The sequence below is a fragment of the Tupaia chinensis genome, unplaced genomic scaffold (assembly GCF_000334495.1).
Source record: "Tupaia chinensis unplaced genomic scaffold, TupChi_1.0 Scaffold000299_1, whole genome shotgun sequence".
NCBI lineage: Eukaryota > Metazoa > Chordata > Mammalia > Scandentia > Tupaiidae > Tupaia > Tupaia belangeri.
This window is the reverse complement of record NW_006159789.1, coordinates 112,709-126,152: the sequence shown is the minus strand read 5'-3', so window position 1 is coordinate 126,152 and position 13,444 is coordinate 112,709. Positions and strand designations below refer to the sequence as shown.

At 39.0% G+C, this 13,444-nt stretch overlaps 1 protein-coding gene across 2 annotated transcripts in view; it reads left to right on the top strand.

Moving 5' to 3' along the window:
* Positions 1 to 13,444, top strand: part of RUBCNL (rubicon like autophagy enhancer) — a 51,291-nt gene that overhangs the window by 8,664 nt on the left and 29,183 nt on the right. For both annotated transcript variants that reach the window (XM_027772791.1, XM_027772790.1), the window contains exons 3-7: positions 3,983 to 4,065; positions 5,254 to 5,464; positions 11,244 to 11,345; positions 12,094 to 12,154; positions 13,024 to 13,156. In XM_027772791.1, the coding sequence (XP_027628592.1) occupies positions 3,983 to 4,065; positions 5,254 to 5,464; positions 11,244 to 11,345; positions 12,094 to 12,154; positions 13,024 to 13,156 (590 nt within the window). The remainder of the gene's footprint in view (positions 1 to 3,982; positions 4,066 to 5,253; positions 5,465 to 11,243; positions 11,346 to 12,093; positions 12,155 to 13,023; positions 13,157 to 13,444) is intronic.

The window sequence follows — 13,444 nt, the reverse complement described above, 5'->3', positions numbered from 1 at the left end:
TCTCTGTCTCTCCAGTGAGTGCAAAATCCTCCTTAAAAAAAAAAAAAAAAAAAAAAAAAAAAGCTTGCCATCCCAGATGGTTTCTGAACCTGAGTCCAAAGTTTTCTAAGCAACAGCCACTTTCATTATCTTAAAGCAAGGGATTTGAGTATCTCACTCGCAACTCTGACACTCTGAATGCTGTTTAACCACAAGGACACTAGCAGTGTTTTGTTCTCAGTAGGTTGGCACAACTCAGAAATTTTTATCAGATGGATATTGCTTCTGCAAACAGTTCTAGTGTTTGACAGGAAAATGAAAACTTTAGAGAAGCAATGCCGACTTTTATCAGATGGATATTGCTTCTGCAAACAGGGACTTTTGGGTCAATTGCAGTGACTTGCAGATGTGGTTTCATATTGTTATGGCCCTATTTCTGAGCTCTTCCTTTCCATCCTTCCCCATCTCCTTTACATATTTCCCATGATACATTTCTCTTTCCACCCTCTGCCTCATTGATCTCTTCCCCTTCAGAGGTTCTCCCAGGCCTTCCTGAGGATACCACCCAATTCTTCCAATAGCTTCTCATAGAAATGATTGCCATATCTGCAAGACCTACCATCAGAAGGGGCTTTCCTCTTCTGTCATCCATTCTCATTCATGATAGAATTGTGTTGGGTTTCTTATTTTGTTTTGTTTTTAGTCTTAGTATATCTTATAATTTTTTATTTACATTTTATTGTCTACACCTTTATAGCATATAGTTTTTGGTTTTTCAGGGCACCCATGTAGTACATGATTATCAAATCAAAGATATTACAATATATATCATTTTCAAAAGAGAACTTTACGTTTTTGTGTCTGTTAAATGTTTTATTCCTTAATCCCTCACTCCAAACCCTTACTATCTAACCCCTCCTATGTAGTCTCTGATGTCTATACTTGCCTTCATTATTTTATCTTTGAATCATTCAATTTCTGCACCAGCATATAGACATTGGGAATATAGTGAGTGAAGATATACAATGTTTGTCTTTCATAGTCTAGCTTACTTAGCATTTAATCTTTTATATTTATCCGCTTTGTATCAAATGACAGGGCCTTATTTTTCTTTATGGCTGAGTAGTATTCCATAGTGTATTCATGCCACATTTTACTATCCAGTCACTTGTTTGGGGGCATTTGGACTGATTCCATGTCTTAGCAATTGTGAATAATGCTAAGATAAATACAAATGTGTAAGTGTCATTCTGACTGAGTGTTCTGCTATTGTTTAAGTAAATACCAAGGGGTGGAATTACTGAGTCATGTGGTAGTTCTATTTATAGATTTTTGAAGAACCTCCATATTGTTCTCCTCTAAATTAGTGGCTGTACTAATTTACATTCTCATGAGTGGTATAGGAGGATCCCCTTAATACAATAACCTCACCAGCACTTGTCATTCTTTATTTCTTTTTTTTTATCTTAGCCATTCTGACTGGGGTTAAGTAGTATTTCATTGTGTTTTTGATTTGCGTTTCCTTTATGATAAGAAATGTTGAACATATTTTCATTTGCTTTTTGACCATTCATATGTCTGTCTTAGAGAGTTATCTGTTCAGTTCATTTGCCCATTTTTTTAATTGGGTTAGTCATTTTCTTGCAGGTGGGCTGCTTGAGTTTCCTATGTTTTGTGGTTATTGGTCCCTTATCTGTAGCATAGTTTGCAACTATTGTTTCCCATTCTGTGGGGTATCTCTTCACTCTAAATATTATTTTCTCTACTGTGCAGAAACTTTTTAGCTTGACATAATTCCATTTGTCTATTTTTGAAATGATTGCCTGTGCTTTGTGGGTCTTATGTAAGAAATTTTTGCCTACTCCAGTATCTCTAAGTTTTTCTTGTGTTTTCCACAGTAGCTTTTTTTTTTTTCTCTTTTGGAGAGGTTTTTGCTACAGGGCGTGTGAGCTCTCCAGAGACAGAGAGACAGAAAGTGAGAAATGACCCCCCAGGGGGGATGGTCATGCCGCAATCCCTTCTCCTTTATTCTCCTCTTAGGATCATGGTCACGCATGCACTCATGCCCGGCATGTTTTAAGTCCAGGACTCGAACCGCGGGTGACTGCATGGGAGTCTAGCAACATAGCCATTACACTAACTGCTGGTCCCCACAAGTAGCTTTATAGTTTGAGGCTTTACATTTCAATATTTGATCCATTTTGAGTTTATTTTTGTTAGTGGCGAGAGTCAGGAATCTAGTTTCATTTTTATTCAGATAGATACCCAGTTTTTCCAGTACCATTTGCTGAAGAGATCTTTTCCCTACTAAATTGTCTGTGCCCTTTGTCAAAAATCAGTTGGCTCTATGTTTTAAGGTTTATTTCTGGATTCTAAATTCTGTTCCATTGGTCTATGTGTCTATGATTCTGCCAGTACCATGCTGTTTTGATTATAACAGATTTTTAATATATTTCATGGCTGGGTAGTGAGATGCCTTTTACTTAATTCTTTTTGTAGAGTATTGCTTTGGCAATATGGAGCTTTATATGATTCCAGACACATTTTATGATTGTATTTTTCTATTTATGTAAGGAACATGACCAGTAATTTGATCAGAATTTCACCAAATTTGTAAATTAACTTGGGTAGGATTGATATTTTGATTATATTAGTTCTTCCAGTCCATGAACATGGGATGATTTCCATTTTGTGTGTGTGTGTGTGTGTGTGTGTTGCACTCAGTTTCTTCTTCCAGTTTTTTATAGTTCTCTTTATAGAGGTCTTTCACCTTTTTGGTTAGGTTCATTTCTAGGAACTTTATTTATTTTTCTGCCGCTGTTGTAAATGGGATTACTTTCTTCAGTTCTGCCTCAATCTGTTCAATGTTAGGGTATAAAAATGCTATAGATTTTCGTATGTTGATTTTGTGTCCTCCCACTTTACTGAATTCATTTATCACTTCTAGGATTTTTTTTTTTCTTTCATGGATTCTTTTGGATTTTTTATGTATATAATCATGTTGTCTGTAAATAGGGATAATTTCACTTCTTTTCCTATCTAAATGCCTATTATTTTACTCTCTTGTTGGGTTGCAGTGGCTAGGACTTCCAGTAGTATATTGAAAAGGAGTGGGAAAAGTGGGCAGCCTTGTCTTGTTCCAGTTTCTAGTGGGAAAACTTTCAACTTTTTGCTATTCAGTAATGTTAGCTATGAGTTGTCTCATATGGATTTTATTGTGTTGATAAGTTACTATTTTATTTTTTTTTTTTTAGAGACTTTTGCTATGGGTTGCATGCACTCACTGGAGAGTCAGAGACACCCAGACAGAAAGTGAGAAATCACTCCCCTCAGAGGGATAACCATGCCACAATCCCTTCTCCTCTTGGGATTTTGGGCATACATACACATGTACCTGGTATGAGTTTCAAGCCACTGGGTCTGGGATTCAAACCATTGATGACCACATGGGAATCCAGTGTGTTAACCACTATGCCACCTGAGAAGTACACCTTTTATACTTGTTTTGCTAAGATTCTTTTTTATTTTTTTTGGAGAGGTTTTTGCTATAGGGCACATGAGCTCGCCTGAAAGACAGAGAGAGACAGAGAGACAGAAAGCGAGAAATCACCCCCAGGGGAGATGGTTACACCATTATCCTTTCTCCTCCATTCTCCTCTCAGGATCTTGGGCACACACGCACACACGCCCAGCGTGAGTTTAAGCCACCGGGTCGGGACTCAAACTGCAGTAAGACTACATAGGAGTCTAGCAACATAGCCATTACGCTAACTGCTGCTCCCTGTTTGGCTAAGATTCTTAATCATGAAGGGATATTGTATTTTATCAAATGCTTTTTATACATGTATTGATATGCTCATGTAATTTTTATCTTTCCTTCTGTTAATAAGATCGATTACATTTATTTTCAAGTATATAAAAGCTGCTCTCTAGAATTATTTTGTTTTCTTAGATCCTATTTGAACTGACTTTTTTCCATTTTAATAACTTGCTATATTGGCAGGTGCTGTTACAGTTGGTGGAAGAAGCATTTCTTTGAATTCCTTCTCACCAGAGGCATTTGTGCTGCCTGTTGATATAGAAAAGGTGAATGCTATCTTCTTTTTGTTAAGCACAGAGAGTTTCGATCTCTTAGATAATGCTGTTCTGATTTAAATCTGGAAGCTTCGATTTGATGAGACATGGCGATTCCACTAAGCTGAAAAGGGTTCCTTCTGAGGTACTGAATGTGTTCACTCAGCTGAAAAGCTTCCTGTCATTGATAAGTGATGTCTGCCATTGGCCCATCACCAGCCTAGAGTTTTATATAAGACGAATTTTTTTATGAGAGATTTTTCCTATAGGACACGTGCACTCACAGGAGACACACAGAGACAGAGAGACAGAAAGTGAGAAATCAGCTCCTAGGGGCGATGGCCATGCCATAATTCCTTCTCCTCCATTCTCTCGGGATCTTGGGCACGCACGCACACACATCCATCCTGAATTTTAAGCCACTGGGTCCGAAACTCAAACCACGGTCGATTACGTGGGAGTCCAGCAACGTAACCATTACACCATCTGCTGGTCTCTATAAGAAGAAATTTAACTTGGGTTATCTGTTCATTAGAGAAGGCTAAATCTATGTCTCTGAATGGTATGTGTCACAAGTCATATGATAATTAAATAAACCTTTTTTTTTCCTTTTTTATGACAGACAGCACATGTGTACTCATGGGCAGAAAAAGAGAGAGAGAGAGAGAGAGAGGCCCAGTGTGTGGCATGGTGGTTAAGGTGGCTAGAACCCACATGGCTGACTAAATAGTTTAAGCCCTGGATCCAGTGGCTTGAAATACATATCAGACACTTGTGTGTGCCTGCCCAAAACCCTGAGAGGGAAATGGAGGCCATCCTCCTCAAGAGTGCTTTGTTACTTTCTCTCTCTCTTTCTATCTCCCTGCCTGGCAATAGACACAAACCCTACAGCAAATTTTTAAAAAGAGAGAGGACCCTTCAGTAGAGCCTGGTCACACCACAGTCCTTTTCCCTCTAATTCTCATCCTGTCCAGAACCTGGGCAGATGCTCAATGTGCTTTATAAGCCACCAATACTGCCACTTTAACCCCTGTAGACCATGTGGGCTCCAGCTTCCTTACACGTAAGCACTGTACCACAAGCCTGGCTGAACTTTATAATTTTTCAAATGTGATATACTACATACACTCCTTTATGTAAAAAAGAAAAAAGAAGTTGGTTATGTTTGGGCATATTTTAATTTGTTTTCTTTTTCTGCAGGAAAATGCTCACTTTTATGTTGCAGATATGATTATATCAGCAATGGAGAAAATGAAGTGTAACATCCTGACTCAACAGCAGACAGAGAGTTGGAGTAAAGAAGAGGCCAGTGGATCAGCTGGGAATGATCAAGTTGACTCTGACGTGACCTTATATACCAACATAAAGCAAGAATCTGGATCATCCACTTCTTCAGACAGTGGCTATGAAGGTAAGTATAGGAGAGTTTCATGCTGCATTCTCCACATAAATTTCTTCTTCTCTGTCAAATCCTGAAGTATATTTTTAAATCCTTTGTCTAAAATGTCTTGAGCAACCTATATAATCCTCACTGTTTATGATATTTTGGCTTGGGATGCCATCCAGTTGTCAGTGTTTGTTTTAGTTTATTTTCTTGAGCTTCATCCTATTTTTATGCTTTGCAGTTGCTGATATCACCCCTCCTCCCCCTCTTTTTTTTCATTACACAGTATTCTCCTGTTTGCTCTACATATTTTTTCCCTTTTCCAAGTAGTATCTTCAGTCATTCAACAAGCAGAAAGCCTGCAATGTGCTGGATGCTGGGAAATCAACAATACATAGGAATGCTTCTTCCTTCAAGCTTAGGTGCTGGAGCAGAGGTCAAGGACGCAGTGTAGGGTAACTTGTAGAACAGGCACAATGCCCCAGAGCAGCATGACACCAAGTAGGAGCAACTTGACTCATTCTGAGGCCCAGAGAAGGGCACTTGAACTGACACTAGGGTTTGCCACTTTCTCACCAGTTCCTAAATCTGAGTCCTGCCTCCTGTCCTATCTACTTTTTTATTTCTGTCTATTCAGATGCTCCTTGACTTTTAGTGGGTTTATACATCAATAAACCCATTGTACATAAAAAATATTGTAAGTCAAAATGCACTTAATACAATTAGCCAACTGAACACAGTAAGTTAACCTGACTTAACCTTAAATGTGGTCAAACCATTTATGTTAGCCTACAGGTGGGCAAAATTATTTAGCACACACCCTATTTTATAATAAAGTGTTGAATAGTTCATGTAATTTGTTGATTATTGTTCTGAAAATGAGAAGCAAAATGTTTATATAGGTACTCAAATATAGTTTCTACTGAATACACATTGCTTTCCCACCATCATAGTCGCAAAATTGTAAGATGAACCACCATAAATCAGGAACCATCTGGGTTCACTTCCTGGCAGATTTTATTTACAACATCAGCTTCAGCTATTCCCTCTCATTGATGTCTCCTGAATTTGTCTTTGTCTTCTCATAATTCTTGTCTAAGTATTTGTTCTACACTACTGGGACTTGTCAAACATACTCGCCTGCTTGGCATCCAAAAACTCTAACTTAATACTTCATTCTGGATTACTTAAAACATTTAATTTTTCTCATTGCTGGTACAGTCATATCTGCAACCTGACCGTAGACATAATTAACTCTAACTTAATATGTTTAAACTAATCATCTCTCTATCACTCCCTCACAATTCCTTTCTTTTGAAAGGAAAAAAAAAAGCAAAAACAAAAGCAAAAGATTAGGAACTAAAGATTGTTTAGATGGGTGCTGTGGCACACATTAGTAATTATAGCTACTCACGAGACTGAGGCAGGAGGATTGCAACTTCGAAACCAGCCTGTACAATGACATAGGTAGACTCTGTCTCTGAAAAAAAAAGATAAAATAAAGCTTGTTTCTCTTTTTGACTTTCTTTACCTTGTATCTTTCTTTATTATTTTAATTTTCTGCTATAGAATGCATGCACTCTCTGCAGAGAGACAGAAAAAGAAAGAAAGTGAGAAATCACCCCTGGGTGGGGATGGCCACACCACAGTTGTTTCTTCTCCATTCTCTTCTCAGGATTTTGGACACACACACACACACCTGGTGGTTTTTTTGTTTTTGTTTTTGTTTTTGTTTTTGTTCGTTCGTTTGTTTGTTTCCAAGCCACTGGGTCTAGAACTCAGACCTCATGGTCAACCATGTGAGATCCAGTACCTTAACCACATCACCTGCTGGCCCCATTTATCTCATATTTTAATTGAGAATATTCAATAACAAGGGAAGAACTTACTCCATATGATACACACATAGCACAATTCCTGACAAGAAAAAAAAATAGGCATGTACAAGTAATATCTGTTGAATGTACTAACTGGTTTAAATTAGAAGAGATTTATTGAAAATATGTAAAACATTTTCAGTAAACCTAGTGATGGGAAATGAATCTGGGTCCCGTTAGAACATTCCAGCACAGACACAGTCTGGCATCAGTCATTTCTGAGGCTTTGTTACTTCTCTTTGAGTAATTGTTTCATCCTCTTTTTTCTGTAGCCTGACTTCTCCTATACAGTCCTGACATTTGGTTCTAGCTCTGCCTGTTGCCTGGGTGCTAAAGGAGTTCCTTACAGTTCAACAACTCAGTGTTGTGGGACTCTCAGTCCAGCTTTTCAGGGGAGCACGCCTGCTTTGGTTGACCGTCCACAACTGGTCAGTTAGCTGTGGCCAGAAAAACTAGGGAATGTGATATGGATGATTGTCTTAGTCTGTTTTTGCATTGATAACAGAAATACCTGAGACTGGATTATTTACAAAGAAAATAAGGTTACAACATAGCAAACAGAAGTACAGAAGATTGGCAGACAGTTGCAGAAAAGAGAGGAGAAAAAAAGAGAGGGGGAGAGGGAGAGAGAAAGCGAGTGAGCTGCAGGCATCTCTCTTCTATAATAAGCAACTCTCATGAGAACTAACCTCTTTTCATGAGAACTAGAATTCATTTGGTCTCTAGAAACATCATTTATCTATTCATGAGAGTGTTGCCTGCATGATCCAATCACTGCCCACTAAGCCTCACCACTTCCAGACAGAAAATTCCAAAACATGAAACCATCACCTAAACCGTAACAATGATCATCCCCTTTGAAGCTACCAATAGGGAGAAGAAGGATGTGAGGAAAAAAAAAGTGACTCATATTTTAATGCTGTTCTAGTCCATTCTGTTGCTGCCGTCATTTTAATACATTCCCTGTCAAATTCATGTCTTTTAGACATTGTAACAGGATTAATACAATTAAAACTTAATCTAATCATGGTGGTGGAATGAGGGGGGTATTTGACAAGATATTAGTGATTAGATGATGAGGGTGGTACTCATGGTTAGGGTGAACTTCATGATTGAGCTCTGATGGGTTTATAAGAAGAGGAAATGAGAGTAACAGTGCAGGGAGAAGGTCATATGGATATAAGCCATGCCACACACTATTCAAAGTTCTGTCTCTGTCTTCAGCTATTTGTAATACCTATGGACTTTTCTGCCACTAGAACTGTGAGTCATTAAACCTCTACTTTTTTTTCCCTTCTTGCTTTATGCCATAGGGTGTGTGTGCCTGCCAGAGAAAGACAGACAGAGATGGAAAGTGAGAATCACCACCCATGGGGACATCCATGCTTTAATCCCCTCTCTTCCTTTCTTCTCTCAGAATTTTGGACACACACATGTGCCAGGCATGGTTCCCAAGCCCCCAGGTCCAGGACTCAAGCTACAGTTGTTTATGCCGGAGTCTGACACCCCAAGAAGCACACCACCCACTGGCCCCAATCTGCAAATTTTATAAATTCACCAAGTCTCAGGTTATTTCTCTTAGCAGTGCAATAACAGACTAAGGCAGTTGCTAATAACAGAAAACACCCAAGTCTGAGTAATTTATAGTAATAAAGGTTTATTTTGCTCACACTCTGGAGATCCACGGTCCAGAAAACACATCTGGTGAGAATTGTTGGCTCCATTACAACATGATGGGGGATAAGAGCTCACGTGTGTGTCTTTAGTCTTATTCCCTTTCCTTGTCACCCACCAGGAGTAAATTAGGAAGACACCACACTGCTGACCTTAATTCTATTCTTCTTCCAAAAGCCCTACCTTCAATATGCTAGTCAGTTGATGTTTTCATTCTCTTAGTCCTATTGTAAGCAAATTATCAACATGTGAGTTTTTAGGGAACACATTCATACATAACAGGTAACAAACCATAACACTGAGCTTTATCTTTAACTCTTTCTTCTTCCATATTCCTGGGCCCCTGTCCACTGTTTCTAGTTAGTGGACAAATCAGTACTGACTTCTTAATAACAGCTCTCTGCCTATATGTTTTTTTTTAGTACCTGGCTAGTCATTGTGTAAGAACTGCATTTAGGGCCCCACACAGATTCCCTACCTTTAATTTCTCTCTTTACTTACAGCTTCTTTCTTCAAGCTGATGCTGCAAACATCTGTCTTGTTAGAGCATAACTTCTCTCTCTCTCTCCTTTTTTTTAAGATATTTTTTTTTCTATAGGGGCATGTACTCACCAGAGAAATAAAGAGATAGAAAGTGAGAAATCAACCCTTGGGATATGACTGTGCCACAATTCCATCTATTCCATCTCCTCTATTTTCCTCTTGGGATTTTGGGCGCACACACACACACGTACCTGGCATGAGTTTCAAGCCACCAGGTCAGGTATCCGAACTCCAGTCCACCACATGGGAGTCCAGTGCCTTAACCAAATGCCACCCTTTCTTCCCAGCTTCTCATCTTTTAAAATGGCTTTAATTTAGTCCATATTTTGTCCTGGGATTTTTAATCTTGTAGGATCTAGATCTTCCTGCTTTTCTAACAGACATCTCCTGCCATTTCCTTATGTTGTGCCATAGACTTGAGTTAAACTAGACAGTGTATAGTTTCCTAGGAGTGTTGTAGCAAAACTGTATGAAATGAGTGACATAAACAAACATTTACCCTCTCACAGTTGTGGAGACCAGAAATTAGAAATCAAATTGTTGTTAAGAGTTGATTTCCTTTGATAGTTCTGAGGAACAATCTCTTCCATGCTTCTCTTCCAGCTTTTGGTGGGTGTAGTCATTTTTTACTATCCCTGGGCTTGTAGACACATCAGTCCCATCTGTGTTCACATGGCATCTTTATTACTTTGTCTCCTAATTTTCCTCATTATATGACCCTGGTTTTGTTGGACTTAGACCCCATCCTAATCCATTATGATCTCATTTTAACCTGATACATCTGCAGAGACCCTCTTTACAAAGACGGTCACACTCACAGGTTCCAGGTGAACATGAAGTTTTGGGGGGACACTTCAATCCAGGAAAATATTTATGTCTCCTGTACTCTTTTGTCTCACTGGAAAGCTGAGATTGTTTTTCTATCCTTTCATTTTTTTAAAACTTTGTGTTATGGAAATTTGTATTATGGAGATATATATATATATATACCTAAAAGCAGTCTCACTACGATTAAGTCCTAATACTCCCCATCTTCTCATCAGTCTGTTTCACTTAATCACAGTACCTGTAAGGACACATCTGGACAGCCTAACGCACCAGGCACGTGCATAAATGCCCAGTGTCTGACGATCTAGAGCATGGAGATTGACCAGACCCATGGAGGGTGCTAATGTCTCTCTTTCTCTCTTTCTCTCACATGTGCACGTACAAGCTATATCATGAACACAGAAAAAATATTTCTAACTAACAAAGCACAATGGGGCCACCAGATAGTGTAGCAGTTACAGCACTGGGCTCCCACATGACCCACTGTTGTTCGAGTCCCACACCTGGTGGCTTGAAAATCACACCAGGTATGTATGCCTACACGCCCAAGATCCTGGGAGACGAATGGGAGAAAAGGGATTGCAGCATGGCCATCCCCCTTGGGAGTGATTCCTCACTTTTCTTCTCACTGTCTCTGTCTCTCTCTCTCTGGTGACTGTGCATGCCCTAAGGCAAAAAACTATAAAAACAAAACAAAAAAACACAAGAAACACAAAAATAGCTTGCTGCACATTTTTTAGCAAATGAAGCTTAAATATTTAATTCTTTTAACATAAACTTTTATCCCATCTCATTACCCAATTTTTATGTAGTTGGGTGTTGCACTTGTGCAGTTTTTCATTTTCTTCTTGTGGGTGACAACCCGCTTTCTTTTCATTTTCTAGGTTATGCTGTGTTGCAGGTCAGCCCAATGGCTGAAACACCTACTGACTCTCCTGTGGTGAAAGGGGCCTGCAAATACGACTTCTTTGAATTTGTTAATTTAGGTAAGATTTGGAAATTCACTGAATATGACTGCCTCCCTCCCTCACCCCCTCCACACACACATGCTGATGGCATCACACACAATACCACGTTACAGTGGCATTTCAAAGAAACTTCTCCCGAGATCAGAGTATGTCATCAATATAAAAAAAAAAATTCTTTTTTACTACTTGTTTTTTAAGTTTTTTTCTTTATTCATGATAAAGTGTGTGCACATGTGCATAAGAAGGAGAGAGATGGAGGGAGAGAAAGAGGGAAAAGCACCTTCCGTAAGGTCTGGCCACACTGCTATCCTCTTCCTCCAGTCCTCCTGTGGGATCCTGAGCACTCCACCTATGTCTCTGGTGTGTTTCAGGTTGACGAGGCAGGGGATTTCGACCAGAGTTACCACATGGGATTTCGCTTCTGTAGAGCAACACATTACCATCGTGCCACAAAACCAGTACCTGTTCTTGTTTCAAATGTCTTAGTAGCTAATCTCTCATCACATTCATAGAATTGAGAAAAAAAAAAAAAACCTGATAGTTATTGTAATCCAGTATCTCTTTGGCCTCTCAGTTATATACTGGTGAAATTTTGGATGAAATCCTATCTTGGGTCATTATCTGTTGTCTCATAATAGAAACTCAAAGAACCTAAAGTACAGATGTGCTGGCTAGTCAGGAGCTAATTTTGTGTTCTTCTCATAAAATTGAGTGACTAAGTGAAACAGTCTGAGACCTCACCACTCTTCTTTTCACTTTCCCACAGGGTTTGGCGAGTTTAACGATATTACAGAAACCTGTAGGTGTTCCTGCAGTTCCTCTAAGAGGTATCTGTCCTGAACATAGACCCCTGAGCTGTCACCTCTGAGTGGTGTGAATAGCACACCTCTGACGTGTTGGGCCAAACTTATCCAGTTTGAATGATTCATTCTAATAAAGCAAGAGAATTACCACCTAGAAATGAAAGTTACCTCGAAGTTTCTACAAGGTGTTTTATAGACTTCAAAAGGCTTTTGTATAAATTCTCATTTAACCCTCATGGAAATGCTGGGCAAGTTTTGTGTATGTATTTATGCATGTGTGTATGTATTTTTTTTTTGCCATAAGTGCATGCTCGCACTCACCAAAGAGAGACAGAGACAATGGAGGAAAGTGAGAAATCACCCGTCAGGGGGAACAGCCATGTCACAATCTCTTCTTCTTCACTCCCCTCCTGGGACTTGGGGCATGCATGTACAAATACCCAATATGATTTTCAAGCCACCGGGTCCAGGACTTGAACTGTGGTCAGCCATGTGGGAGTCCTGTGCCTTAATCACCATGCCACCTGCTGGCCCCTGTTTTTTTAACCCAATTTTATAGACCTAGAAACGGACTCATACAGGATGTGCCTGAGGCACTGTTAAAGAGCAGGAGGAGGACTTGAACTCCAGTCTTTTGACTCTAAATCCAATTCTCTTTTCACCATACCTTCTAGTCTTAGTATGTGCAATCAATAAAAGATATTATTTTTATTGAGCATAGAGAAATGATTGTGTTAAATTAGTAAGATATGTGGTGAGTGCAGGATACATAGTCTTACACAATAGTCTCTTCTGAATTCTAGGGGTGGGAAAACAGTTGAAAACCTGAGCAAACCCCTGAACATTCTCCTTATAAATATAATTTTTCAGTTTTTGCATCTCTTACATTTTAGTGTCACTTATGAGCCAGACTTCAATTCTGCCGAGCTATTAGCCAAAGAGTTGTATCGTGTATTCCGGAAGTGTTGGATGTTGTCAGTAGTTAATTATCAGCTGGCGGGTTCCCTGAATGCAGCTGGTTCAATAGTAAGTATCAAAATTCCTTGGACTGAAAGTTCCTAAATTCTCATTTTGCCTGCCCTGTTCACTTTAATTTCATGAATGTTTTGTATGTGGTCTCTGGACGTGGTGGAGACTCATAATGAATGATGGAACTGCCATGTCTTGAGTGCTTATTATGTACCCAAGACTTGTTCAGCTATTCACATTTTAATCCTTGTAAGTAACATATTAAGTTGATACTATTGTTATTTTTAATATATATATATATATATATATATTTGTATATTTTAAATTTTAGAGACACGGCACATA